At 52.4% G+C, this 26,553-nt stretch overlaps 9 protein-coding genes across 9 annotated transcripts; 4 read left to right on the top strand and 5 right to left on the bottom strand.

The window, feature by feature from the left end:
• Nucleotides 1–65: 65 nt before the first annotated feature.
• CAOG_03117 (hypothetical protein) lies at nt 66–5,436 on the bottom strand. The gene is made up of 8 exons (XM_004363899.2): nt 5,355–5,436; nt 5,144–5,220; nt 4,713–4,840; nt 4,498–4,611; nt 4,020–4,330; nt 1,065–3,880; nt 853–947; nt 66–773 (listed from the first exon to the last, which is right to left on the bottom strand). Exons 1-8 carry the CDS (start codon nt 5,366–5,368, stop codon nt 189–191), a joined length of 4,140 nt encoding a protein of 1,379 aa, XP_004363956.2. The 5' UTR covers nt 5,369–5,436; the 3' UTR covers nt 66–188.
• A 95-nt stretch (nt 5,437–5,531) lies between these two features.
• On the bottom strand, nt 5,532–6,896 carry CAOG_03116 (hypothetical protein). Its single transcript, XM_004363898.2, has 3 exons — nt 6,507–6,896; nt 6,192–6,338; nt 5,532–6,031 (listed from the first exon to the last, which is right to left on the bottom strand). Exons 1-3 carry the CDS (start codon nt 6,815–6,817, stop codon nt 5,599–5,601), a joined length of 891 nt encoding a protein of 296 aa, XP_004363955.2. The 5' UTR covers nt 6,818–6,896; the 3' UTR covers nt 5,532–5,598.
• Nucleotides 6,897–7,688: 792 nt separating this feature from the next.
• Nucleotides 7,689–10,137, top strand: CAOG_03115 (hypothetical protein; the record flags this gene model as incomplete). The annotated part of the gene is made up of 5 exons (XM_004363897.2): nt 7,689–7,946; nt 8,048–8,177; nt 8,252–8,409; nt 8,487–8,636; nt 8,704–10,137. 5 exons carry the CDS (start codon nt 7,689–7,691, stop codon nt 10,135–10,137), a joined length of 2,130 nt encoding a protein of 709 aa, XP_004363954.2.
• Nucleotides 10,138–10,267: 130 nt separating this feature from the next.
• On the top strand, nt 10,268–12,846 carry CAOG_03114 (pre-B-cell colony-enhancing factor). Its single transcript, XM_004363896.2, has 8 exons — nt 10,268–10,379; nt 10,529–10,642; nt 10,851–10,950; nt 11,134–11,223; nt 11,335–11,494; nt 11,579–11,708; nt 11,785–12,091; nt 12,207–12,846. Exons 1-8 carry the CDS (start codon nt 10,326–10,328, stop codon nt 12,659–12,661), a joined length of 1,410 nt encoding a protein of 469 aa, XP_004363953.2. The 5' UTR covers nt 10,268–10,325; the 3' UTR covers nt 12,662–12,846.
• A 97-nt stretch (nt 12,847–12,943) lies between these two features.
• CAOG_03113 (Psf2) lies at nt 12,944–14,045 on the top strand (the record flags this gene model as incomplete). Its single annotated transcript, XM_004363895.2, has 2 exons — nt 12,944–13,054; nt 13,350–14,045. 2 exons carry the CDS (start codon nt 12,944–12,946, stop codon nt 13,812–13,814), a joined length of 576 nt encoding a protein of 191 aa, XP_004363952.1. The 3' UTR covers nt 13,815–14,045.
• A 1,783-nt stretch (nt 14,046–15,828) lies between these two features.
• On the bottom strand, nt 15,829–16,845 carry CAOG_08667 (hypothetical protein; the record flags this gene model as incomplete). The annotated part of the gene is made up of 2 exons (XM_011271976.1): nt 15,829–16,440; nt 16,573–16,845. 2 exons carry the CDS (start codon nt 16,843–16,845, stop codon nt 15,829–15,831), a joined length of 885 nt encoding a protein of 294 aa, XP_011270278.1.
• Nucleotides 16,846–17,007: 162 nt separating this feature from the next.
• CAOG_03112 (hypothetical protein) lies at nt 17,008–17,858 on the bottom strand (the record flags this gene model as incomplete). Its single annotated transcript, XM_004363894.2, has 4 exons — nt 17,008–17,279; nt 17,368–17,436; nt 17,526–17,585; nt 17,766–17,858. The coding sequence occupies 4 exons, from the start codon at nt 17,856–17,858 to the stop codon at nt 17,187–17,189; spliced, it is 315 nt and encodes a 104-aa protein (XP_004363951.2). The 3' UTR covers nt 17,008–17,186.
• A 274-nt stretch (nt 17,859–18,132) lies between these two features.
• On the top strand, nt 18,133–21,068 carry CAOG_03111 (asparagine-linked glycosylation 9 protein; the record flags this gene model as incomplete). Its single annotated transcript, XM_004363893.2, has 9 exons — nt 18,133–18,186; nt 18,413–18,622; nt 18,725–18,862; nt 18,992–19,459; nt 19,587–19,778; nt 19,859–20,101; nt 20,252–20,466; nt 20,539–20,665; nt 20,739–21,068. 9 exons carry the CDS (start codon nt 18,133–18,135, stop codon nt 20,961–20,963), a joined length of 1,872 nt encoding a protein of 623 aa, XP_004363950.1. The 3' UTR covers nt 20,964–21,068.
• An 8-nt stretch (nt 21,069–21,076) lies between these two features.
• Nucleotides 21,077–26,522, bottom strand: CAOG_03110 (hypothetical protein). Its single transcript, XM_004363892.2, has 6 exons — nt 26,415–26,522; nt 25,198–25,291; nt 25,040–25,115; nt 22,905–24,939; nt 22,560–22,787; nt 21,077–22,466 (listed from the first exon to the last, which is right to left on the bottom strand). The coding sequence occupies exons 1-6, from the start codon at nt 26,487–26,489 to the stop codon at nt 21,333–21,335; spliced, it is 3,642 nt and encodes a 1,213-aa protein (XP_004363949.1). The 5' UTR covers nt 26,490–26,522; the 3' UTR covers nt 21,077–21,332.
• Between the last annotated feature and the right edge of the window lie 31 nt (nt 26,523–26,553).

The raw sequence follows: 26,553 nt of genomic DNA, 5'->3' as shown, positions 1-26,553 counted from the left end.
CAATGTCGTGTTGAGGCATAAACCACATGTTTTAGTCCAAATATTCTTGAAACGAACAAAGGGGTTGCGATGGAATGCTTTCGACCCAGCGATCGTGAGATTTATTGAGAGAATAAATAAAAGAGTGGAAATGGTTGCTTGGCGGCTGACGAAAGCACATTGTCAAAATGGTCGCGGAGAGCCATCCATCAAACATAAGAGTGGGAGGACTCGGGCAATTCGAACGGTGGTATCAAGAGCTCGGTCGGCTCGGGGACAACAACCGAATCGTGAAGACTGCTGGTGGTCGTCGTGTCTGTGGTCAAATCGTCCGTCGCAACGTCCGGCGGAACAAACTCAACTCCAGTGGCATCATCGTCGACGCGAAGAAACTTGTGACCAGGCTCCACTTCGACCAATACTGGCACAGAGGAGTCGTCATTCGCATTTGTTGCCGCCGCCGCCGCCGCCACACTAGCTGGTTCGGAAGGCGTTTCGCTGCCAACTGGAGCCAAAGTAGCCATCTTGGTCGCTGGTGCGCGGCTGGGCCACGGTTTCGGAGCCTTTGGCAGATTTTTCAGCGGCATGGCTCGAGACCGAAGGACATAGACTCGATCAGAGTCGCGCAAGAACAGTTCCGCCGGTGGGTTGGTGTACACGTACTTGTTTGTCACCAAAGTGCCATCGTCAGCAACGGGTGGGAACGGCTTTGTTGATGTTGTGGTTGTTGTTGTTGTCGTTGTTGTTGCGGCTGCTGCCGCGGTCGGTGAAGAGACTGACACAGCGGATCGCTCCTGTACGAGGCAATGCTGAAACGTTCAGACACAACAGGGTTGTATGCATTTCAGTACATTTCCGGCACTCCTTCCTTACAATCTTGTTCGAAAATCGAGATCGATATAAACCAAGGGGTATCAGCTCGTGCAATAAGAGGTAGGCCACGAGATCTCCGTAACAGTAGATGGGCGCTGAACAAAAACAACAAAAGGGGGAAACGCCAAAGTAAGTTCAAGCGTCGCGTTTCCCGAAAGGCTCGCTCCGCCACATTCAACAAGAACAAGAAACCAAAACAAGTATGAACAGACCAGCAGCTAGAATGGAACGGAGGGGGATGGACTCGAGCTGGGCATTGTCGGTTTCGTCGAGCAAGCCCAACAAACTTCGAAAGATTTGCGTCATGTCCGGCTGATAGAAGGATTGATACATGATGGACTCGACCATCGTCTTTGAAAACACGGTGCCTTCCACGTAACTTGGTCGGAGCGTCCACGGCAGGCCGGTCTGGTGCGACCCACTAGCAACAACATGCCGGAAACTGTCCTCCCGCCGAAAGGTTTCTAGCGACTCGGAAGGAGGGTGAGAGCTGGGTTGTAAAGAACGGTGGCTGCTGTTCGAGCTGACATCCTCCGCTTTCAGCCGCGAACTGGACTGCGGATGGCCGTTCGAGGCAGCATCCTCCACTTTTTTGACGCGCTTGTTCTCCACGATGTGGCCAAGCTTGCCAATAAAACCAGGACCGTGTACTGCAACCTTCAGCTTGACCTTGGCAGCCTTGGACGCTTGCTGTCGCCGCACCAGTTGCTCGTGATAGTCTCGGGCTGCCCGTTGGTGGAATCCCAGGAATTTGATGTTGCTGCGGAACATGAGCTCGATGATTGACACGAGCGCCGGGTGGCGCAGGTGCAGCTGATGCACCGCCATAATCGCAGACGCATCCGCCAAGTACTCCTCACGCTGGTCACTGACGTGGTGGGCACCCGTCATAATGATCTGACGAGCAGTTTTGACACTCGCCATGCTGAGTGCATGAGGGTCAGAAATACTTCCTTGCATCACATAAACGAGTGGAAATGGGGCGAGCGCCGCAAGCATGCCCCGCGATGGCGGCTCTGCAAACACGAGCACGATCGGAATCAGCTCTTCTGGGGGAAGTGTGGAGCGTCTCAGACTCATGACGAACAAATACAGGCCAGACGAATCCGCAGTTGCCGCCAGAATTGTGTGTGGGCGCGGAAACGGCAACGGGAGCGCAGTCAACACTGGGGCAACCACTGGCCGCTCGTTCGTGGGGAGAATGTGACACGTGAAGAGTGGTGCGCCCAGGAACAACGGGTTTGGAAGAATGTCAGAGACAAACGGAGACAGCCTGGGCGGTGCCGGCGGAGGAGAAAAGTAGACACCGTCCTGGTCGTTCGTCGCGTCTGACGCGGCCGCGGGCAGGTCGCAAAATTCGGGAGGAACGGGCTCGTCAGGATAGAGTGCCGCCCAAAGTGCTCCGCTAAACGCACCTCGAGCTCGCCACGATGCCCAAACAGACGCGGAGGGCAAGCTGGGCTGGAGGGACAAGAGAGGTACGCGACCCAAGCCGGGGCAGCCTCCGACATTCGCAAACAACGCAGCTACGGATCCACTGTAAAGTGTGGCGTGTGTGACCGATGGCCGTGTTTTTACCACCGTGGCTGCAGCGGCGGCTGCCTGCAACATTGGAAGGTTTGGAACAGGGTCACTGTCGAGGCTCACCATCTCCAATGAACGGGTGGCATGCAGTGTCGTAAGGGTTGGCTTCGGCAATGGAAAAGAAGGAAGTTGCCACGGAAGCGCTCCTTCAAGGCTTAATTGTTCGCCAGAGGTTGTGGTTGTCGCCGCCGTGTAGTTGTTGTTGTTGTTGTTGTTCTGGAAGAATGGCGTGCTGGAAGCGTCTGGCGCAACAGTACCACCAGGGCTGACTGAAGGAAGACGAGCAACCGATGTGGGACTCCGAATGTTGCTAGTGGAATGACTCGACGGCCGACTGGAGGCGGAGCTGTCGCTGCTAAATCGGTTTATGCCACTTGCAGACATGGCGACGGGAATGTTCCACTCGCGACCGAGTTGTTTCGACCGAGCGAGATAGAAACCCACGTCGCCGAGTTGAAGAACAAAAGAGCGGCCAGGGTTGACATGATAGTGCCCATTTCGTTTGATGGCAAACAGCGTAATCCCATGCGTAAAGAAGACGTTGGCAGCAGCTTCAAAAAAGGACTTTCCAAGCATGTCCATTGAAAGCAGGCCCGCTTTCCCGAGGTAGGCGCAGTAGATATTGGTTGCCAACCCGTCAAGATACTCTTGCTGCCATTCCTCGGTAATGGTAAAGTCGTCAGAGCGTGTCACCGACTCCATTGTGTGGCACAGGTTAATTAACAGCGTGGCAGCGCCATGGCAGGTCACGTTTTTGGCCATCAAGCCAAATTTGACCTCTTCCATGCACAAAATCTGATGCGCCATGCCCAGGTGCACGCGACTCTCTGGTAGAATGATGAACACATACAAGGGACAGTCGGGTGCGTAGTCGTACGCAGACCATGCGCGCAAGATGGTCTGTCTGTCCGACTCGGCAGCATCGACGCTTTCGTCCGAAACGATAAAGCAAGCCTGCGCGTCCTTCAGCCGAACGCGATGCAAATCGCCTTCATTCAAAGCGGAACCACGGATGTACTTGATGCGCGAGACCCAGCTGGAGAACTGGATGGCCTTCTCGAGCTCGGCGTTCGGAGGGCACAGCACCACGACATCCACGCGTGCAGAGTTGTGATGGTCTGCGTAAAACTCCTCGAGCATGTCGAGCAGCCTCGCAGAAGCAATGTTGCCACCGGTCATGACCACATGGCGCCAGTCTGCGCGCTTGGAGGACGGATTCGACTTGCCAAGCCGCCCTCGAAGCCGGAGATGAAGGCGGTAGCCCTTCTGGACGAAAGCCATAATCCACGAGTGCGATTGATAGTGCCCGCCGGTGGCGTTCGATTCCTGAACGACATTGACAATATCTTGAATTTGCTGGGGAATGATGACGAACACGGCAAGAATCATAAACATGACAAAAAGCTGGCCTTCCCAAGATTGCGGAACGCGGTCTCCATAGCCTCTACAGTAATAAAAATAATAAAAGAGCAAGGATGAGTTAGAAGCACGACAAGCATTGGCCCGCGCGGCCCCTCCCCCTCCCCCCTCCCCCTCCCATACTATCTCCAGTAAACTGACAAAAAGCGCTATTGTGAACGTACATGGTGCTGAAAGTCACAAAGACAAACCAGAGGGAGCCGTACATGTTGAACAGTTCGACCTGTTCCGACGCATCCGCGCTGCTGTGTTGCTCAATCACGTTGACGCCCATGGTGCATGTAAAGATGATGCACAAGCTTGAAATGACGAGGAGCCAGAGGCGGTGCACCAAAACGCGATCCGCATTACTGGCGGTGGTCTCTATAGCGCGGAAAATCTCGGCAGTAGCCACCCGTGCGCACCAGCAGCGAAGAAAGGTCGGAACGTACATGTCTCTCATGTGTGGCCAAAAGATGGAGATGATGAAAGGCATCTAGAATCAGGTGGTACAGATCCCAAAAAATCAAAAACCGTCCTCGGGTCAGCGCAACGCAAACGAACGCGTCCATCGCCCCAACCCAACTTTGAACCCAACTTTGGGGGCTCTTGATCGCATCGCCAATGGCACATTCAAAGCAAGGAACACTCAAGGCTGCTTACGCTTGTTCCGATTTCGATGATTGGACGTAGGGCCATGAAAAAGCCGTTAATGTTGGTCGAACGGAAAAAGAAGGTGATGAATACGTCGAATAGATACAAGAACGCCATGACCAGCTACGGTATAATGTGAGGAGCAAAAAGTGTGTTTGCTCATCCAATGTCAGAATGCGGTCAAACCCAAACACAGTGCAAAAAACAGTCGGCACGATACCTACCTGAATCACCCAGAACGACTTGTCCCGCGGTTCAAACCAGCTTTCGCCCTTGGAACTGGCTTGGACAGCAATGTAAAGGGAGCATGACAGCAAATCCAAAAAGATGTTGAATGCATTGGCAAAGATGGCTGGATTGTTTTTTCGTTTTGGAGCGAGCAGCGAAAGTGAGAATTGGGAACACGAGGCGGAGAGGTCAGCTCCCAAAATGCAAGGACAACGCGCTTGCTCATAGAACAACAAAATAAGACCATATCCGCAAGTGTGTGCAAAACTGCCAGTTCTGCACAACGAATTTGGGTCGGCAGGTTGGAGGCGGCGTCGCGACTTGGCCAATGTGGAAAGTGGTGGCCGTGAACCAGAGGTCTGACTGCCCGACTCCAATTCCCCCATGGCCCTGGAACAACAACCGCGGCTGGACCAGCAACACTTACTAGAGTGGACGTAGAGCTGGAACATGAGCCTGCAGCGGGGCACAAAGCCAGGCGTGTCCGCAATCTGGCGCAACGCCCTGCGAACAAGATTGAACAACACACAAGGGCGGTGAGCATGATACAGCACATCATGTGAAATGCGCCAGAATGGGGGTTGGTGCAGGGAAGTGTGGATGATGCGAGGAGCGCCATGGTCGGCTGAGCGACGTACGCTGGGACGGGCATTGTGTGGGAAGAAGCTCAGACTGCGAGCAACGTTGCCCAATGACAAGGAACACGAAACAGTAATGATTAAAATGTCGACTGAAACATCCAGAAGAGCTGGGTGGGCGGAATTGTTTTTGTCGTCAATGGATTACTGTATCAAAATGCCGGAAACATGTTGAAATTGGTCGAAAAACAACTTTATGACTGTTAGCATGAACAGAGGACAAAGGCACAAACACATTGGACACTCATGGATACTCGGCTACAGTGTTGTTTGGGCGACGGAGCCAGGCAAGGTCGAGGGGATAGGTGCAGCCGTGCCGCTTTTCCCACAGCAGCTGCGTCAGCATCTTGCCAAGCATGTTGGTGCCCTCGCCAAGGAGACCATCACCCCACTGGCGGTCCCGGTCGACGTGCTCCACGAGAAGGATGTTCTCGTCGCGCGCGGCCAGGGCGGTGAGCGAGTTGACGGCCTCTTGTGCACCGGTCTGGACGATCGCCGCACCAACAGACGGCACGTCGAACTTGAGTCGCAGTGCAGTCATCATCACATAGGGCTTGATGCTATCCCAGTCTTCGCGCATGAGTGGATACCCGCTCGCTGTTCGCTTCCAAGAGTTGGATTTGGCGCGTTGGAAATCGTCCGGATTGGCGCCGTACTTGATCAACCGCTCGCGGTGCCTAGTGTGGTGAAAAGAAACGGTCGCAAACGCATGTCAAAGTAGCAGTCATCATGAGCTTTCAAGTCACAACAACAAACTTCAGCACTTCAAACGCAAAAAAAAAAACCAATGCGAAGGGCACAGGCACAATCCAAAAAAAAAAAAAAAAAACTTCGTACGCGTCGCTCAGAGTCATGCGGCCTTGCCCGAACATGGCAGCTTCGCGGGAATCAAGGGCGTGCGCGACAAAGAGAGCATCGCACAGGTTTGCACACTTGGCTGCTTGGAACAAGTTTTCAGTGCTTGAGTAATCGATGTCTACCAATCTGCGGCGAAAAAGCAACATTTCAATCCAATGTGAGAGAACGACCCGGTTCGTTATTGGGGGTATGATTCTCTTGTCTTCAATGCGCATTCATTTGAGCAATGACATGGGGTGGCGGACGGGTGAGTGAGCTGGACTTGACCAGTTTAGGAGTTGAGGGTTACGCAACTCTTTGTGAATCAGCAGCTGCGAAACTCCAGCGGCAGCCGCGGCAGTGCGCTCGACGTGTGCAGACACGTGAATGGTGCACGGAAACAGGTTGCTAAAGCACAGGCGGTTGATGCCAAGCTCGGCGTCCTCGCGCGCGCCGTCCTCCTCGCGACGTGTATGGGAGTAGAACGAGATGACGCGCTGGAACACGGCCGTGCGCTCGGCGGGACTGGCTGCAGCGGCCTTTGCAGCACCTGGACCACCAGTTGGCGCGGTGTTCCAGATTGCGACCGCTCGTGCGAATGGGTGTGGGGCGGTTTTCGACATCATGAAGCGAAGGGTGGAAGGCGGGGGGGTTGACGGGTGTGCAGATTGGACTGATCAGGACAAATTTGGACACCCAGGGACAACGACATGGCGAGACAGTTTCAAGTCCAAGTACAAAGCTCTGCAACATCATAAAAGCCTTCTGAAATGGACGAATGGTTGAAAGGCGTTGAAAGTGTAAAGTAGAAGATCAGAAATTAAAGTTGTCCCCTCTCCTTTTGTCCTGATCATTCATTTTGTTCAGTCTTCATTCTTTGTCAGAATTTGTAAGATGAGAGGTGATTCTATTTGTTGCCTGTCTCGTGGGACGTCTAAATGGGCGGCCAGCCACAATTCCCAAAACGAGCAGAGAAGAGTTCGGAGGGAGGAGCACACAAAAGCAAAAAGCAAAAGCCACACACGCGGCCCTGCCAAACGCACGAACGACAACAATCATAAGAGTGGATTTCTGTCGAGTGCTTGTGTGCGCTCCCCCCAGCAATCGGTTGAGCAGGCGCAGAGGGCGCAGAATGAATGCGGTTGCGTTCGCCCGCGAAACTGTGGAAATGCGTCGTCGTCTATTTCCGGATCAGATCACACCCCAGCGTCCTCAGAGTAGATTTCCCCACCGCCACGCAGGTCCCCAATCTGCAGCCATAATGACACACAAGCCACTCTCATCCAAAAAAAATACCAAGCGCACCAAAGCCTCACGCACAATGCCTCGCTCGCTCGCGCAATTCCCTCGCACGCCACCCGATCGCCCCACCTTTCAATTGACCGTTGCCTTCGCGCAGACCGCAGAAAATCGCTCATGCTGCACGTGTATTGGGTTTCAACGTCACTTTTATCTGTTTCCCACAGAAGACCTGTTTCGCAACTGAGGGACGTGCAGATGCGATCGACTTGTCTGCTCGTGCTCCTTTTTGCCACCTTCTTGCCATTCGTGCAAGGACAAGCCCCGTGCAGCATCACCGTCTCGGACGTGACTGCGCTCTACAACGAACTTGGCTCCCCAAGCACGAGTACAGTTGTGTGCATTCAGCCCGGAACCTACACCTTCCCCAATCAACGGACAATCAACCGATCGGTTTCTTTTCGAGGTCTGGGCGCTCGTCCGGAAGAAGTGGTTATCTCTATCGCATCTGGTCGGGTTGTGTTTTTCACCACCAATGGCGCGGGTATCAGTATCAATTTTGAGAATCTCAAAGTTACTCAAGGCTCGGGAGCCATTTACCTGAGTGCGGCCGTCAGCTCGTCCTCAAGAACGTCATTCTGGACGGCTGCACCTCGACGACGCAGTCCCAAGCTGCCGGTCTCCACCTCTTCGGCAGCAACAATGTTGTGATGACAGACTCGGTCATTTCCAACAATCAAGTTTGGGGTAAGTATTTAGAATGTCCTGATTTTGTGTGAGGAAGGGGGCAATCTAGGAGACTCACCAACTCTGCTCCTCAGATTATGGTGCCGGCATGCGCATCGGGTCGAGCTCGAACGTCCAACTCCAAAACGTGACGTTCTTGAACAACGTGGCATCGACGAGTGTATCTAGCAATTATGGCGGGGCCATCGGCATCGTCGATGCTTCGAGCACTGTCACTATCATCTCATGCACAGTACGTTCCGGCCCGTCTTGTGTCGTAATTGAAATGGCCTGCCTGGGCGGATGACACTCACCTTTTCTCAACTTTAGTTTACAAACAACCGAGCCTATTCCGGAGGCGCGATCGGCACCAAGGCTGGAATCTCAAACTCGCTGTCCATCTCCAAGTCGACGTTTACAGGAAACATTTGTGCGGGCTCTGGCTGGGGCCATGCCCTCAGTCTCGGAACCTTATCGACTGTAAGCAACAGAGCAAAGTCGCTGGATGGACCGATCGGGTGAAACTCAACAAGTGACTCTTTGACAGACTCAAGTAGTAATTTCAGACAGCACTTTCAATGGCAACTACGCCGTGAGCAACGTGGCGACTTCCAGTATCTTTGTACCCGACGGCAGTGGAGCGCCCTTGGTGCTCATTTATAACGTGGTTGCTACCGGTCAGACCTCATCGAATGGGTTTGACAACACGGATCTCGGCTTTGGAGGCATAGGAAAGGTTTCTTGGACGACCGACGATGCTGCTCGCCTCACAGTTACCCAAGGCTCTGCTTCATGGTATACCATCTCTCCTGCAGCGTTTTGTGCCAACTCTCAAGCTGTCCCCTCGTGGATGATCAATACCGTCGAAGAGTGCGTGCTTCCTTCAATCTCTGCGGCGTCCCTGAGATCCTTGTCGATCGCATCCGTCTCCATCGTCTCAGCAAGCTCGGTTTCGCAAATCTCGGTTGCTTCGGTTGCTTCAGTCGCTTCTGCAAGCTCTGCTCAGTATATTGCGAGCTCGTCCGCATCTGCTGCTTCGGCTACGTCTGTTGCCTCGGCGGGATCTGTCGCGTCCTTGAAATCTGTCGCCTCGGTGGTGTCTGCTGCATCCGCCGAGTCCGCTCAGTCAGTAGAATCCGAGTCTGCCCGGTCTGTCGAGTCCATTGTTTCGATTGAGTCTGGAGTCTCTGTCGAATCTGCGCGATCTGCCGCATCTGTCGCATCGCTCTCTCCAACGGCAAAGTCATCGAACAACGACTCTTCGAGCTCCATCGCTCCCATTATCGCGGGCGTTGTTGCAGCAATCGTTGTTCTCCTCATTCTTGCGGTACTTGCGCTCGTGTATCGCCGCAACAAGCGCCGTCGTGCTGCAAAGGCTGCGAACGAAGACCATGCCTACGGATTGCAGCTAAACCCGCTGGCCAAACGTCCCGCAGCAGGGCAAGAGTACGACACTCTCAAGCCGCAAGAGTACGAATCGCTCAAGCCGCAAGAGTACGACTCTCTCAAGCCGCAAGCGGGTGCACCTACCAGCCAAGCCTACGACACTCTTGCCGGGCCCGTGGACAGGCCTCGGACCGTCCACAAGGCTACAGACGGCGAGTACGAGAGTCTCACGCACTCTGACCCGACATACGCCGATCCCCGTATTTCGCGACGCCCGCAAGCTTCAGAGAGCATCACTGCAAATCCAATGTACGAAACGCCCATTCCTACTACAGGCGACACGTACGCACGGTTGGACAAGCCCGTGGAATACGCCGAGACCGGCAAGGGCAGCAAGAGCGAATCGACGGACTACACGAGTATTGCCAGCGATTGGCGAGGCTCCAAGACTCCCGAAGCAGCTTATTCCATTGCAGGCCAGGCTGACGACGTGACCTACTCGATTGCACATCCGGGTGATGTGACCTACACGACTCCGGATTTGCAGCAGCCAAGCCAACAGCAATACGCTGACTTGTCGCACGAAACCGAGTAGTGTTGCCATTGTGTGACGTTCCCGTTTCTGGCCGCACTCTTTCTCGTTCCCATCCTCTGTACCTGGTTTTTGTGTTGTGCCATACATGCTACCGTAGTGTCCAAACCAAATTTGAATCACTCTTCATTTCGTTCAATTTCGTTCATCGTTTTTCGTTTTTTCGTTGCTTTGCCCAAGAATCTCCCACCATGGCGCGTCAACTCATGAGCGATAACATTATTCTGCTCACCGATTCGTACAAGGTGTGTTTTGTGTGCGCGCTTCTCGGGAGCACAGGCATGACTCTTCGCTGCGTCTGAGCAAAATGCAACGATTGCAATTCTTGCAGATTTTTTGGTTTCGCCATACTTTTGACTCAGCTCTGTTTCGCTTGCTTGCTTGCTTCGCGCAGATCGCGCACTACAGGCAGTATCCCCCCAAGACCACCACCGTCTACTCGTACTTTGAGAGCCGCGGCGGCGACTTCCCAGAGACGGTCTTCTTTGGCCTGCAGTACATCCTTGAGGTTTGTGATTTGCACTGCAGATTGCGCTCTCATGCCGTCTCTCTCTCTCTGTCTCTCTCTTCTCCCCACCCACCATCGTGATACATGATAACCCGACAAGAGTCCAAGGGTTGTTCAGTCGAAGCGCTCTGCTCAATCGCTGCGTCAGAGTGAAACCACTGAAAAGCTTCTCACTTTGTCTCTTTCCTGTGTTGGCTTGTTTTCGCAGCGCTACTTGGCTGGCCCGGTCGTCACCCAAGCCAAGATCGACGAAGCCAAGGAGGTGTTTGCCCTCCACTTTGGCGATGACAAGCTGTTCAATGCTGAAGGTGATGCGAAAAAATCGCCTCTTTTCATTTTTTTTTTTTTTTTTTTTTTTGAAGTTGTTCAATTTCGCATTTTGGACTTTGCTGACAATGCGTTCATATGGCGTGTCGTTCGTTCGTGCCATTGGTTGCTGACTCGTGGTGATTGTATTCGTTTGTTTGTGGCGATCGTGATGATGATGATAGGTTGGGAGTACATTCTGAAGGAGCATAACGGCCACCTTCCCATTCGCATCAAGGCGGTTCCTGAAGGCACTGTGGTTCCAGTCAAGAACGGTGAGGTTTCGCCTGCCATTCACCTCAAAATTCTCCGTGCGAGCTCTCTCGACTTTTCATACTCACTGTTGTCCGTGCCTGTTCTTCTTCCTCTTTTTGTGTGGTGGCTAGTGCTCATCACGATTGAAAACACCGATCCGCAAACCTACTGGCTGACCAACTACCTCGAGACGATTCTTGTCGAGGTTTGGTACCCTCTGACCGTCGCCACCTACTCTCGCGAGCTCAAGAAGATTATTGCAGGCTATCTTTCGGAGACTGCTGATGACCTGTGAGTGTTTTGCTGTTGGTGACGGATGCTTTGATTTAACGCTCATTTCCCCCCCCCCTCTTCTGCACATGCACGCGCCTACAGCTCTGGCCTGCCATTCAAGCTGCATGACTTTGGCTACCGCGGCGTCTCGTCTGTGGAGACTGCTGGCATTGGCGGCGCGTCCCATTTGGTCAACTTTATGGGCACCGACACAATTGCTGGGTTTATGCTGGTACGTCTCGTTCGCGCCACAAGTTATCGCGGAATCTCTGCACTCTCATTTGACGATTCCTCTCGTGGTTGCTTAGGCACGTCAATACTATGGCAGCACCATGGCCGGATACTCGATTCCTGCCACGGAGCACTCGACCATGACCAGCTGGGGCCGTGCAGGGGAGAGCGCTGCATACAAGAACCTTCTGGAGCAATTCCCTTCAGGAGTGGTGGCGTGCGTCAGCGACAGCTACGACATTTTCAACGCGTGCGAGAACATCTGGGGCAAGGAGCTCAAGGACTTGATTGTCGAGCGTGGCAAGGACGGCAAGTCCATTCTTGTCATTCGCCCCGACTCTGGCGACCCAGCAACGGTGGTTGTCCGAATTCTGGAGATTTTTGGTGAGGCTTTTTTTTTCTTTTGTCATTATTTGTGTTGTTGCATGGGGTTGTCCTTTGATTTCTCGCTTCCTGACTTTTGGTGATGTGGGGATTTTTTTCTGTCTGGATAATGCAGGCGAGAGGTTTGGTACTACCACCAATTCCAAGGGCTTCAAAGTGCTGCCGCCCTACATTCGCATCATCCAAGGCGACGGCATCAGCTACGCCTCGCTCAAGCAAATTCTGCAGCACATGAAGGACCACAAGTGGTCGGCCGACAATGTCGCCTATGGCAGCGGCGGTGCCCTGCTCCAGCGCCACCACCGTGACACCCAAAAGTGCGCACTCAAGTGCAGCTTTGCCGTCGTCAACGGCGAGAATGTGAACGTGTTCAAGGACCCCATCACGGATCCTGGCAAAAAGTCCAAGACTGGTCGCCTGACACTCGAGCGCACCGAGGACGGCAAGTTTGTGACGCAAGTCGAGAGCAAGGGCGATCCCGCCAAGGACCTGCTGGTGACCGTGTTTGAGAACGGTGTCATGGTCAAGCGCTGGACTTTGGATGAAATCCGCGAGCGCGCTGCCGTGTAAACAATGCACGCGTGAATTACTGCCGTTGGTGTTTTTGAGTTGAATTCTTTTTAGTTTTAGGTGGTTTTGGCATGTGTTGTGTGGAAAGAGTTGCTCGGTGTCGAGGAAGATGAGCGCGATTGTGTGAATCAATGTGTTTGTTTTTTTTGTTGTTGTTTGTTTTTGTTGGTCTTTCAATGCAACGGTTTTAGTTTTATTGTTTGGTTTCAATGGTCCTTTGAATGCTATGCTTTTTTTATGCCAATCTCAGATCGTCTGAGTTTGGCAGTCTCACTTTTTCTAATGGCAAAGCGATTTCTAGAATTCACAGCGGCCGAAGTCGAGTTTCTGGCCGAGGACACAATCATAACGATCGTACCTAACTTCCAGATGGACATGTTATTCTTTATTAGTGTGAGTCGTTTTGGATGCCCACTGTAGAGCTCATGCAATGATGAGCAGAGCGGATCCATTGGTTTTTGGCGGGAAATCTGGCGTTGCGCTTTGCTGAGCTCGAACAAGCCGACTTCCTCGTCTTCAGCTCCCCTCCTCCTTCCCCCCTGTTTCTGTTCAATTGACTTGCTGGATTGTTGAGGAGGAGAGGAAAGGCTCTGGCTGCAACGCTGCGCTTCAGACACGACCACCAACTCAATTTCCCGCCATTTTTTCGCTTCCTTTGCTGCTTTGTTCTTGTGGGGAGCTCGCACAGGGCACAGTTGGACCGTTCAGTCCATCACTGCCAGTACAAGTACCCGTATGGCTAGCATGCACACTCAAGACCCGGAAGCGGTGTAGCATCCAAGCGCCAGAATGGCTCGACGTCGCGTACTTGAGCGCCAAGCTGGACGAGGAGCGCATGTTCCACGACCGGTTTATCGAGATGCCCGAGCACTTTATGGAGATTTCAGCAATGCTGCTCGAGTGTGCGAGCGACGACATCCGCAACGCGTCGCAGCTGCGTGGCATCATTGAAGACATTTGCGAGATTCGGTACGCCAAAGCCCGACACGGCCTCAGCATCCTGCAGGACAACCCCGTCGCCACGCAAGTCAACAATCTCTCGCTGATGGAGATTAACTCGATTCGGCCGTTTTTCATCCATGCAATGAACGAGTTTCGGAATTTTGCGCAGACACTGCAAGCGACACGGATACGCGCCAACGAAGTCCCATAGTGCACGCGTGAGCCTTAGCCTTTGTGGTTGAGGACGTGTGGTGCATGCGGGGTTTTGTTGATGCAGTTTTCTTGCATCTCTCCTGTTTGATTTTGTTGTACTATCCCCCGAAAAAGTTCGTGAAGAATGGTAGTTCACTATGTTCCGGCACCCATGCCCCACCCTCTCCCCCTACAGTAGTTGTCAGACCTTGTGCACATACAAAATACACTGTCATTTGGAAGATTGAGCTCCGTCAGAGAAGGAGGGAGGCCGAAAAGAAGAAGTTTTGGCAATTTGGTTTCACAAAAAATTTGCCACTTTTCAATCAATTCATGCTTTCCACCACCAAAATCACGTCATTCCGCTCCACCCTCTACCCGCACACTGCACAAGTGCTTAGCATCACCTCCAAAACCCAACAAGGCGTGTTTGGTGCCGTTGATGGAGGGAAGGCCGGGCCCTGGGATCATGTGTGTTAACGTGAATGCTCGATGAGAGTACAGCGTCCCTCGGCCCGCCATCGCCGCCCAGATTGGTCTGAAGTACCGAAGAATGTTCAGGTACACTCGTGTGTGCAAGGCGGGCGGCAGGTTTGCAACTAAGCCGAGCTTTGGCTGAAAACTCGAGGTTACTGCCCAATTTTGCCCCCTTTTTCCAGCTCAATTTCAGTCCGGAGAGTCCCCCATTGCCTCTGAGATCGCCGCTTTTACCCTCAAAATGACGACAATGATGTCATCTACAGCTTATGCTCAAAAGGAACTGGGTAGGCGGGGGTTCAAGTACCGAGTCAAGTACGAAAAGTCGCGGTCGCCGAAAATGCGAGCAAAACAAGATTTTTGCTTCGCCAAACGGCATTTGCATTATGCCGCCAAGCAGTGGCTCAACGTCATTTCCTCAGGCGAAACTGCTGTCCGGGTATAGCAACGCATGTGTTCAAACATGTGCGCATGAAACCGGGCAGCTGCTCGACCACAGGGTCGTCCAGCCGCAAGTGAAGTGTGGAAGGGTGGCAAATTGACGATTGTCCAAAAATTTCTCGTTTCGCCGTGTCCCACTTTCGTGAGGTCGGAGACCGCATGAACTCGCTCCCCTATCTGTCCTTTCTCAATGATGAGTTGAAGTACACCCGTTGCACATCACCAGAGGGTAAAAACTTCGTATCCCATCAAACCAATGCGCCCTGGCACAAGAAAGAGGTTGTGACCAGGTGGTTGAAAAACCCCAAAGTCGACGTGCCCGACTAGCCTCCCAACTCCCCCGACCTGTATCATATCGCAAACTCATGTACCATGGTCAGGAAAGAAAACTACCAAGGTGCAGAGACGACGGACCAAGTCGTGGTTCGAGAGTGCTTCCGAAACGTGAGCGACAAAGTGCTCAGTCCAACACATTACATCCGCCTCATCAGCTCTATCTCCGAGAGCATCCATGCATTTTATGATGTGAGTCATGGTTATGTTTGTTATTAAAGTGGTTTGGTTGGATTGAAATGGGTGGAACGGGCGGTTATACCGCAAATTTTGAAAAAATACAGAAATTTTCAGATTTGTTTCTTCACAAAAATCGCAGTTTTTCTCGCCTCCTCCCTCACATGCACCTTGGAGGAGGCAAATTCTTGATAAAATAGTGTCAGCCACACAGCACCCATCTATTAACAAAGGAGCGGGCTCACGTGGAGGAGGGGAACATGGTGGAATGCCATTCTTCACGAACTTTTTCGGGGGATAGTATTATACAATGTTGTTGGTGACTACTATCCCGATCATTAAATTTCGACCCCCCCTCTTTTTTTCACTTTTTCGCCCTCCCTGGGACCTGTGTTGCTTTCCGTCTCGCCCGCGGAATGTTCATTCATGGTACAGTGTACCAGACACATTTTAGAAGTGAAGCAGCGGGCTGGGAGTTAAGATTCGAAGCGAGAACAGACAAAAATGAAAACTCAAAAAAACAGAAAAAGAGCGGCTTTTTTGCCCAATTTTCACAAAGCATTACATGGCACACAAACAACGTGTCGCAGCGCCTTCGCTCCACTTCAGTACTTGGTATAACCACCATTGGCATCTATCACAGCTTGAATGCGGCGCGGCATCGATGAAATGAGATCGCGGCAGACCTCTGGCGTGAGCACTTCTTCGTAGACCGCTTGGAAGCGTTCCCACAACGCGGCCTTGCTCTTGATCTCCCTCTCCTGGTAGATCTTGTTCTTGACCATGTTCCACGCATTTTCGATGGGGTTGAGGTCGGGAGAGTTCGCAGGCCAGTCCAGGACGGTGATCTGATTGGTTTCGAACCACTTCGCCACATCTTTTCTTTTGTGACAAGGGGCATTGTCATGCATGAAAATCATCTCGTTTTTGTTGTTCCACACGCGAATGCTTGCTAGCAACTCGCTCTCCAAAACTGAGAGGTAGGTGTCGCCGTTCATGACGTCGCCGACCTCGCAGAAAAGCGAAATTCCGAAACGAGAGATGGCGCCCCAAACATTGATATGGCCACCGCCGAACTTGACCGTGCCCTGCACGCATCGATCGGTCAACGTTTCGCCAACCAGACGCCATACACGACCACCGTTGTTGTTCCTGTAGAGATAGAGAGCAGTCTCGTCGGAGAAGACGACCCTCAGCCAGTCATCGACGGTCCAATGCTGATGAGCGAGTGCAAAGGCCAAGCGTCGCTCTTTGTGTGTCTCTTTCAAGAGGGCTTTTTTGACCTTCGCTCCGTTGACAAGTCCTGCACCATGCAGCACCCTTCTTATCGTGCATGGAGAGACACGAACTTTGGACAATGTGCGCATAGTGGCGGCCACTTCGGGTGCGGTGTCGGACTCATCGAGGAGGATCTGTGCTACAATGTTGTTGCGGTGAAATGACTTGAGCTTGCTGGGGCGACCGGGGCGGGGGCTGTCGCTCGTCGTCGCCCTTCCCGAGAAACGTTGGGTGATGCTGATCACTGTAGAACGTGGGAGGTGAAGCTGGGTGGCGATCTTGTTGTAGGAGAGGCCAGCATTTCGCAACGCGAGCACTTGACCGCGGACGACCTCCCTGGGCATCTTGTCCAGCACGGGCAGCGGTCTTTTTGGTGAAGTTGGACGCAGCCATACCGGGGGCTGTCTGGGAGCCACGCGGGACGTGGACTGACTGCGTGTGCGAGTCATGCGCACAAAAAGACTGAACCCAAACCAAAATTTGGGCGGGAAAAGTGAATTTTTTGAGTTTCCTTATATTTTTTATTTTGCTCGCTGCTGCTCTGATATGACTCACAACCCCCGCTCCCGGTGTTCATCAGACGTTCGGTACACCGTACCATGAATGAACATTCCGCGGGCGAGACGGAAAGCAACACAGGTCCCAGGGAGGGCGAAAAAGTGAAAAAAAGAGGGGGGGTCGAAATTTAATGATCGGGATAGTACTTCATCAATCCGACGCTGGACTCGAGCTCTTTCAATTGCATTTTCCCCTTGGCGATGAGCATTTTGATGGCTTGCTGTTTCAGCGTCAAGACGAATGGGGCAAATGTTTATGAGCGATGCATCCATCCAGGAGGCTTTCAACCCAAGACGCACGGCACTTACGGGATCCTTCTCGTTCTTAAAGTGCACAAACTCTTCCTTGACCCATTTGTGCATTTCGGATCGCTGCGGCTGAGGCAATTCTGTCCAACAATAACTTGTCAGCGACATTCTCTCGTCACGGCATGCCATCACTTGCGTTTCTGAGCAGCGTAGAGTACCTCGCACAGTCCGCATGGCGGTCTTGTACAGCGATAGAACTTGACGGCGATCGAGGAACTGTGTTTCGATGATGCATTCGAGTCAATGCAAAGCGTCATATTCATAGCATGGTGAGCGACCAGCGTCAATCCGGCCTCAGTTGGCTGAAAAGGAGAGACAAGGAAGGAGCAGGAGCGCCGAGCGTCCATCCCCTGCACGAGACACTCGGCTAAAAGGGCGCTGCTTTGGGCAGTTCTCACCTGCTTGAAATTGAGCGCGGATGGCGGAAGTCGTGGCGGCACTGGCGGAACAGCGCCCGATGCGACTGCGCGAACCAGCTGCGATACAAACATCCCTCTATTCTATTCTGCCCGATGATGGGGGGTGTGAGATAGAATAGAGTGAATGAGGAATAGTGAATCAATTGCTGTTCTGTCAATGCTCAGTCACTCAGCCAGTCGTATTTTTCATTCAATCTCAGACTCCAACCAAATAACACAAGCAAAAAACAGCCGATCCACGTTTTTGCTTGTTGTATTAAGGAACAGCCTCTCGCGTTAATTTGACGAGGAGTTTGGTGTTTGGGGACTGAGAGCGAGGAACAGTGTGAGAGAGAAGGCAGACAAAATGTCGTTCAGCAGCAGCGAGACGACGCGCAGCCGATTCGGTGGCGCAGGACGCGTAAGTCCCCCTCGATGATGATGATGATGATTGCTGCTGTTGCTTGTTTTGCGCCAAGTTCGATATGGGGGAGAATGGGGGGAGATGGTGTGTGCAGAGTGGACTACGGCTCGTATGAGACTGTTTGAGCCGCTCCTGCCATCGATGCCGTCAACCCGCAATGCCACTGCAGTACAACATTTCAAAAAGTACTTACAATTGATGGCCATTCGTACTTGCGCAACAGACGCGCGAAGTCGCACGCGACATTGACGACAAGCACAAGAGCTTCAATCTGAGCCATCCGAGCCATCCGAGCCATCCGAGCCCGCAGGAGCACCAGCCATGGCGAATCCCGTTCGGAGTCTTGTTCAAGCAACTCTTGGCATTGCGCTTGCTGGCAGCCATCTTCTCTAACATTTCCGATTGCGACGAGACGTTCAATTACTGGGAACCGGTAAAAAATGCAGAACTAAAAAGCAACCAACTCGCTCTGAGTTTGTGAGGACAAACATTGAAAAGCTACGTGTGTTGGGCTCACGGCTGCAACTGTGATTAGATGCACTACGTGATCTACGGCCATGGAATGCAAACTTGGGAGTACTCGCCAGAGTTTGCCATTCGCTCCTACGCGTACTTGTTGCCGCATGCCGTTGTCGTGAAGCTCGCTGCTCTTGTGCAAATCGGAACGAGCAAGGTAAGCTGCATATTTAGGTTGGCATGTAGTTCTCTGATGTGGTTGGTTCTACCAGCGGCTGTGTTGGTGGTCAAGGAGTTTTAGTGTTCTCAGTTTGCTCATCGATGCTTTGGTGCCTACTTTGGTCAGGTTGCTCTTTTCTACTATGTGCGTGTCGTGCTAGCCTTCTTGTGCGCCTTCTCGGAAGCTGCTTTCATTCACAGCGCGCAACTCCACTTGAATGTGACGATTGGTCGAGCGCTGCTGGCGTTTTTGCTTGGCTCCTACGGCATGTTCCTCGCGTCGACCGCCTTCTTGCCGAGTAGTTTCACCATGGTCTGCGTCATGTTTGCCATGGCGTGCTGGATGCGTGTTCAATCTCTTGAGGAGGTCGTGACTGGTGGACAACCCGCATCCAAGGGCTCTTTGCTGCACTCGGTTCGCTTCCACTCAATCTTGGGTCTCGTTTTTAGCATTGCGATTGGAGCCATTCTCGGTTGGCCCTTCTGCGGTGCAGTCGGTCTGCCAATGGCAATTGATTTGCTTCTGCTTCGAACGTCTCGTCGCCATTGGGTTTCGTTCATTGTCGCTGGATTTTTGGCGATTCTAGTTGTTTTGGTATGGTGGTGTTTGTGTGTGTGTTGGAGGGTATGATTTGGATTGTGGGCTGGGATACCCTTTTGAATGCTCGTTATCTGACTTTGCAATGCATTTTTGTGATTCGTTTTGCTTGTGGCGGCTGCAGTTGCCGACAGTGGCGATCGACTCGTACTTTTACGGCACGCCTGTGTTCGCTAGCCTGAACATTGTTTTGTACAATGTTTTCGGACAAGGCGGTCCCGATTTGTACGGCGTCGAGCCGCTCAGCTACTATTTGTTGAATGGCATTCTGAATACGAACGTTGCCTTTCTGCTGAGTTTTGTCGCTTTGCCTCTGGTAACGAGCTTACATTTTAAACTGGGATGCAGAGATGTGTGTGCGATTCTAACTCTCGAGCGATCGGTCGTTTGCTCCAGACAATGCTGCTCGCGATGGTTCCTGCGCTTCGTAATCGCGTGCGCCTGGCTGGTGGCCGGTCTTCGTCGACCTTGCTCATCTACCTCATGCCGCTCTATTTGTGGATGGCCATCTTCTTCACCCGTCCGCACAAGGAGGAGCGGTTTTTGTTTCCCGCCTACCCGCTTATTTACTTGGCCGGTGCAATCGTGCTAGAAGTTGTGGCTGCTTGGTCCTCTCTGCTGCCGCCTCTTGCTCGAGTGGTATGACGCACTGTGGTTTGATAGGATTGGGATGATGGCGTTATTGCTCACACAAGCGTTGTTTTCTTCTTTTTTGTTTTCTTTTTTTCTCTTTTTTTGTTGTTCTCTTTTTTTGTTCTCTTTTTTTCTCTTTTTTTTCTGGCCGCCCAGGCTCGCGTGCTAGTGCGACTTGCTCTCATTGTGGCATTTGCCTTGTCCGTTTCTCGAGGATTCATGCAGTACAAGAACTACCATGCGCCACTGGACGTGTACGGCCACTTGTCGCAAGTCCTCGCCGACAACGCCGATGCGGCTCCTCATTCGATCGCGGTCTGCGTCGGAAAGGAATGGTATCGCTTCCCGAGTCACTTCTTCCTTCCTGAAAAGTACGTTTAGCAGTGAGATGGAGATGCAGACGGAACTGAAATCAGCGTGTCAACTCAAATCCCATTCTTCAGCTCTCGCCTCGAGTTTGTTGCGTCAGAATTTCGGGCCCAGTTGCCGCAGCCATATAGCGCGCAGTACGGTACCAGCGGCGTTCCGCCAAACTTTAACGACATGAACCGCGAAGAGCCATCGCGTTATGTGAGTAGTGCCACTTGTTCTGCGACCTGCGCATAAGACTCACCTTTTGTGCACAATTTTTTTATGATTGCAGTTTGACATCAACAAGTGCGATTACTTGATCGATGTGGATACGGCTGCAGTGGCCCCTCGTGAACCCAGATATGCTTTGCAAACAGAGAAGTGGAAGGAAGTTTACTCTGTGCCGTTTTTGGACGCTGCGCAATCACCGAACGCGCTGTTTAGGGCCTTCTACGTCCCATTCCTTTCAGCGCAACATTGCACGTATGCCAAATATGTTGTTTTGCAGCGAGTGTGAGATTTCAATGTCGCGTTTGGCTGCTGCAATAACAAAGAGAATTTGTATTAAACAGCCCCTTCGTTGCTCGTTGCTTCGAGGAGTGAATGACATCACAATAACAACAACAACAACCACAAAAAAATTAGAATGAAAAAGAAAAAAAGTAGTAGAAGAAAGACCAGCTACAGTACCCGTAAGCCGAAAAGCAAGAATACCCAAGAGAAAATCACAAAAAAAAAAATCCAAAACACACAACGACAACAGTCGTTTCGCAAAATCACAACAATGAAGGGTACTTGGAACAATAACAACGTAACATGAACGGTAGAGGATTGGAATCAACAGCTGAATCCTGCGCATCACAATTCCAGCTCCCAAGAATCCAATTTATCGCGCGCCGCCTGGGCCTGCGCTCGCACCGGTTCGTTGGTAGCTGGTGGTGCTGCTTGAGGATGCACCCGACTTGCGACCAGGGGTGTTATTGTTGTTCTGGCCGTTGAAAGCGGCGCCAGTCTCAAACATGGAGGCCGTCGCCGCAACGCTCTTGCGCTTGTTCAGCGGCTCCTTGCCAGCGCTCGAGCTCGTGGTCGTCGTGCTAGAAGTGCTCGGTTTGCTGCTCGAGCTGGAGGTCGTGGACGTAGTGCGACTGGTGGAGCTCAGGCTGGACGTGCTGGAAGTGGTGGACGAAGCGGAACTGCCACTGGAAGGGTTCTTTGATTTGAACATGCCAAACAACTTGGCCAAAAATCCCTTCTTCTTTTTGCCAGACTTGGGAGCAGCGCCGTTGCCGTTGCCGTTGCTGCTGCTGCTGCCGCTGGTTGATGCAGCAGCTGTGCTCGAGCTGCCTCCAGACTTGATCTCCTTGCCAGTGTTTGTGCGGTTGAGCTTGACTTGGAGGAATTCAGGAACCGGCTCGTCTGGCTTGCCGGACGGAGATGCGCCAGCCTTTTTGGCGTCGGCGGCAGCAATAATCTTGTTGGTAGAGACTACCTGACCGGTAACTGTGGGTTTGACGCTCTCGCCCCGACCAGTGCGGACGGCATCGCCGTAGGTGGTCTTGCGCAATTCCACGCGATTGAATTCGGGCCTCGGAGCGAGTTCAGGACGCTCTGAAGGCTTGATGCGAGCGGGGATGTGGGAGGCGCGAGTGCTGGCCGGTGCCGTTGAAGCAGTGGAGTTTCTGACGGAGGTGGCAGAACTGTTGTTGCTGCCGCCAGACTTGTTGGCAGGCTGCTGCTGCTGAGTCTTTTTGATGCTGGGGTCTACAGCATTCAAATTCTTCTTGGCTCGCCCCACCAGCTTGGTGATGCGACTGGCAGTGCGGTCGCGATAGTTTTGTGCGCGTGCATCCACAGCCGCTGCATTGGCAGTATTGACACCAGGCGTGCTGACCGAGTTGCTCGTGCCAGTCGCCGTCTGCCCCGATTTCTTGAATCCAACCTTGTTTGAGCGACGAGCATCATCAAGGAACTTTTGGACCAAGTCGCTCTTGGTGATCTTGTCGGACATGGCCCAGAGTTTCTGCCAACCGACAACGAGCCAGTGAGCCAAAGCATGGAGATTGCAAGAGGTTGTCAAAAATACAACAACAACGATGACAAATGAACTGCTTACCTTGCAATACGTGTCAAGCTCACGCTGACGAATTCCGGCAATAGACTCGTTCACAAACACACGCTGTTGGGGCAAGTCGGGCAGGGTGCGCTTGTACGGTGCACGAGAACCAGCCTCGTCTGGGAAAGACTGGATCATGCGAACATGCAAATCGTAGAAATCAGCATAGGTGCGCTTGATTGTGTTGGACTGCGCAGTCTCGGTCAGCTTGACGGTCAGGTTGTACGACTAGATGGATCACAGTCACACCAAAAATAAGCCGAGGGAAAGCCACAAACAAAATTGAGTAATCGATCCAAACGCCAACCCACAACCACAGCAACAAAAAAAAATCAGCCAACATACATATTGGTCATTGCCCTCGGCGTCGTAGCTCAGCACACGGACGGGGAAGTGCTGCTGGTCCTTTTGGGCCTGTCGCGTGTAGGCAGACATCATCGAAGATACGCCTGGCGCCGCCTTTGGCTGGATGGTCGTGCCGGGTCGCTTGTAGCTCGAGTCGATGGTCGAGGTCATGCGACGGGTGGTCGATGGCGAATTGTCGTTGGAGATGGTGCTTGCCGGCCTGTCGTTGCCTTGAGCGAGGGGTGACGACGGCTTGCGGAGGGCAGCTGGGGAGGAGGAGTTTGAGCTGGTGGAGCCAGCACGTCCTCGGTTGACAGCGTGCTCGGCCACTGAGATGGGTCGGGATGCACCGCCGGCGCTGGCAGGCGGTGTGCCCGAGAAGGAGTTGCGCGTGGAGCTCGTTGGAGACTCGCTGGTCGTGGCAGCAGCAATGCTCGCTCGCTTGGCCTGCTCCTCCTTTTCGCGCTCGCGCTCCTTTTCCTTCTCCTTCTCCTTGATTTCCTTCTTTTCCTCCTTTTCCTTGCGCTCCTTGTCCTTCTTCTCCTCCTTTTCCAGACGCTCCTTTTCCTTCTTGGCCTCCTTGTCCTTCTTTTTGTTTTCCTTCTCGCGCTCCTTCTCCTTTCGCTTCTCCTCCTTGTCGGCGTCAGAGGAGCTCTTCTCATCCTCCTCGGGGGCATCGGGTCCGTCGTCGGAAGACTCGATGGGAGCAGCGGCAAGAGCGGTGGAAATGCCTTGGGCAAGCCAGATTTCTTGTTGGCGGCTGATAAAGTCCTTGGTCATCTCGACCAGTTCGTCAATCCAGGTTTGCCGAACGTCGGCAGAGGCAGCCACGAGCGTGAACTTGGTCTTGCCGAGATGGATGATTTCAAACATGCGCGCAGCGACATCCGGAGCGGCAGAGGCGGCCGCCTCGGGACTGTCGTTCACGATGCAGCTGTCGAACGGAATGGCGGCATGGAACTTGCCATTCTTGGTGGTGAGGAGCACAACGTCGTTGAACAGGAAGGCGATTCGGTCCTCCTTTTTACCGGTGACATCCTTCACCTCATCCTCGCGCAGCAGCTTGCGCGATGGAGTGATGAGGGCAAAGTCGTCGTTCTTGAGCTTGCCTTGGATTTCAATCATGCGGTTGGTGCGCTCGGCGGCCTTGTTGCCTTCGTTGACGATGGTCACAATCGTCTCGAGCTTGTTGAGAGCCTGCGTGAGGAACTGGAAGTCCTTGTGGTTCTCTTCAGTGTGCTTGATGATGGCCTTGATCAGCAGGGGATACTTGCAAATGCGCTGCACGGGCTTGATCAGGAACGAGTTGAGATTGAGCATGCGGCACTCGGGACTGCGCTCGAGCTTGTCAAGGAGCGCCGATGCCTTCTTGTTCTTGCGCAACTTGTCGATATGAACGAGCGCGTGCTCAAAGTTGCCGCAGTACAGCGTGTACATTCGGAAAAAGTCGGCCATGAGCAGATAGACGTCACCAACGTGATCCACGACGACGCTCTGCTTCCGCCGCTCGTCCAAGCAGCTGGCAAGCTCCTCTGCCAGCGGAAGGAGCTGCTCAATGTTCGAAAAGAGAATGTTAAGATCGGTCTTGTTGACAACGTCGCTGTCGCGCAGGGGTTTGAGGAACTGGTCGAGAATGACGTGAAGATCGCGCGCGTAGCCGCGCTCAGAGGTGAGGCATTCGAAAATGGCCTCCTGGCGGTTGCACTCGCGCTTGGACAGCGCGTTGCGAATGTCGGCGCCGCCGGGCGCACCATCATACCAACGCTCCTCCTCCTTGGCCGATTGTCCGGGCATCTGCACGGCAACAATGGTAATCTGAGCAGAGGGCGATGCGCTCGGTGGCGGCGTCTCGGGCGCGGCTGCCGCGGGAACGCTCGCGCCGGCAAAGGTTGATTTCGTTGCGGGCGCAACATCTTTCGTCATGGCCAGCGTTTCCTTGATGGCAGAGCGGTACGCTTCGGACGCTGCTGGATCGATGAGGATTTCTTCGTAAATCTCCTCCTCGTCGTCAAACTCGTCGTCGAATTCGCGAGAGCTGTGAACAGCAAGTGGCAACGGGGAATTGAGTGTTGAGACATGGGGCGGTGGATGCGAGCTTTCACACACAACGGACAATGGGGGCAGACAAAACGTACTCTTGCGTCGCGGAATACAAGTCCTCGTCAGCGCCGCCCGCAGAAATGTCTTCAGTGTAGTTCAAAGGAAAGAAGCCTACCCGATAACAGTGATGAGGTGAGTGTTGGCGATGACTTCTGAGAGGATGAGTCAGGTGTGAATCGTCCGTCCGTCTTACCGACAGCCTCGCCAATCTGTCCCAGCCACCATCCAGGCGACTCTTCGCTGAGCACGGTGATGATGGTGCCTTCTGGGAAGCTGAGCTCGTCATCCTATTTTTTGCAATGGAATCGAAATCATTGTCAACACAACAAATAAAAAAGCGTGTTCATAAACAAAACAAAACAGAAAACTCGATACGAAACACAATAACAACAAAAACCCAATCATATAACAACAACAACACCAAACAACAACAGCTCATCAAAGTGTCTACTCTTTGTCTGGAAACTCCGAGCGTGAGAGCTGATTGTGAGACGTGTGTGTGCTTGGGTGAAGTTGATCACGAACAGAAAAGGATCACCATTTTCATCACATTGGAACACAACGCAAAAAAAAAAAAAAAAAAAAAAAAAAAAAAAAAGCGGTTTTAAAAAATGCCAAAAATGCGGTTGTTTCGTTTTCTGTTGCATTGCTGAAACAGAAGCGGCGCAACAAGGGAAAGGTGAGGGGTGAACGAGTGACGACTTCTGGTGGCAGGAAAACCACACGACAGAAGGTGCAATCGCATGCCAATCGTGACCTCGACCCTACCCCCCGACAGCGAAACGTCCCATCCACAAAAAAAAAAAAAAAAAAAAAAAAAAAAGCAACAACACCGAAAAAAAAAAGATCAAAACCGCCAACCACGGAAAACGGCCAAGTCGAAAGGGAGAGAGCACAGAGAGGCATGCAAAGGAGCAAGAAGACAACGCAGGGACAGTTGGCACGTTGGCACCTGGGACACGACGCTGCTCAGTCAAACCATCAACCCCTAAAAATAAAAATAAAAATAAAAATAAAAATAAAAATAAAAATAAAAATAAAAATAAAAATAAAAATAAAAATACAATGATAAACACTCATTTCGGATTGAATCGCGCTGCACTGTCGCCGACCACCCACCCCCCTCCAGCCAATCCAGAGCGCAGTGTGTCGCACAGAGGCAGGTGATTCGAGAGCGAGAATGAGAAGAAAAGAACGAGGCGGACAACAATGAAAAGAAAGTCGAAACAGAAAGTGATCCATGCGAAAAAAAAAAAAAAAAAAAAAAAAAAAAAAAAGACCGTCCAAAAGTGTTCAACAACACTCACTCACACAACTCGCCCTTCACACACACGCTCTCAAACTCAATCGATACGATGGCAGCAATGGGGGAAATGAGAGGATGAGCAAGAAGCGGTTTGGCTGGGTTACCTTGACAGCCGTGTACTCCCACAGCGCACGCATCGTCTTGTCAGACGTGCGCTGAATGCTGTTGGTGTCTGTCATTCAGAAACACGGAAAACGAGAACAAAAAAAAAAAAAAAAAAAAAAAGCAGAGTGCAACGCTCTT

This window comes from Capsaspora owczarzaki (assembly GCF_000151315.2).
Source record: "Capsaspora owczarzaki ATCC 30864 unplaced genomic scaffold supercont2.4, whole genome shotgun sequence".
NCBI lineage: Eukaryota > Filasterea > Ministeriida > Capsasporidae > Capsaspora > Capsaspora owczarzaki.
The sequence above is the reverse complement of the archived record's forward strand: the minus strand, read 5'-3'. Positions and strand labels throughout refer to the sequence as shown.

Coding starts and splice junctions, on each gene's coding strand:
- CAOG_03117 (XM_004363899.2), bottom strand. Junction 4,841..5,143: donor CCAGCTCTACGTCCACTCTA/GTAAGTGTTGCT, acceptor AAAACAATCCAG/CCATCTTTGCCAATGCATTC. Junction 774..852: donor CTCGATTTTCGAACAAGATT/GTAAGGAAGGAG, acceptor TGCCTCGTACAG/GAGCGATCCGCTGTGTCAGT.
- CAOG_03116 (XM_004363898.2), bottom strand. CDS start 6,817: ATGATGTCGAAAACCGCCCCACACCCATTCGCACGAGCGGTCGCAATC. Junction 6,339..6,506: donor CAGCTGCTGATTCACAAAGA/GTTGCGTAACCC, acceptor TTTTCGCCGCAG/ATTGGTAGACATCGATTACT. Junction 6,032..6,191: donor CGCATGACTCTGAGCGACGC/GTACGAAGTTTT, acceptor TCACCACACTAG/GCACCGCGAGCGGTTGATCA.
- CAOG_03114 (XM_004363896.2), top strand. CDS start 10,326: ATGGCGCGTCAACTCATGAGCGATAACATTATTCTGCTCACCGATTCG. Junction 11,224..11,334: donor TGTGGTTCCAGTCAAGAACG/GTGAGGTTTCGC, acceptor TGTGGTGGCTAG/TGCTCATCACGATTGAAAAC. Junction 11,709..11,784: donor CAATTGCTGGGTTTATGCTG/GTACGTCTCGTT, acceptor GTGGTTGCTTAG/GCACGTCAATACTATGGCAG.
- CAOG_03110 (XM_004363892.2), bottom strand. CDS start 26,489: ATGACAGACACCAACAGCATTCAGCGCACGTCTGACAAGACGATGCGT. Junction 25,292..26,414: donor GGGAGTACACGGCTGTCAAG/GTAACCCAGCCA, acceptor TGCAAAAAATAG/GATGACGAGCTCAGCTTCCC. Junction 22,788..22,904: donor CCGAGGGCAATGACCAATAT/GTATGTTGGCTG, acceptor TGATCCATCTAG/TCGTACAACCTGACCGTCAA.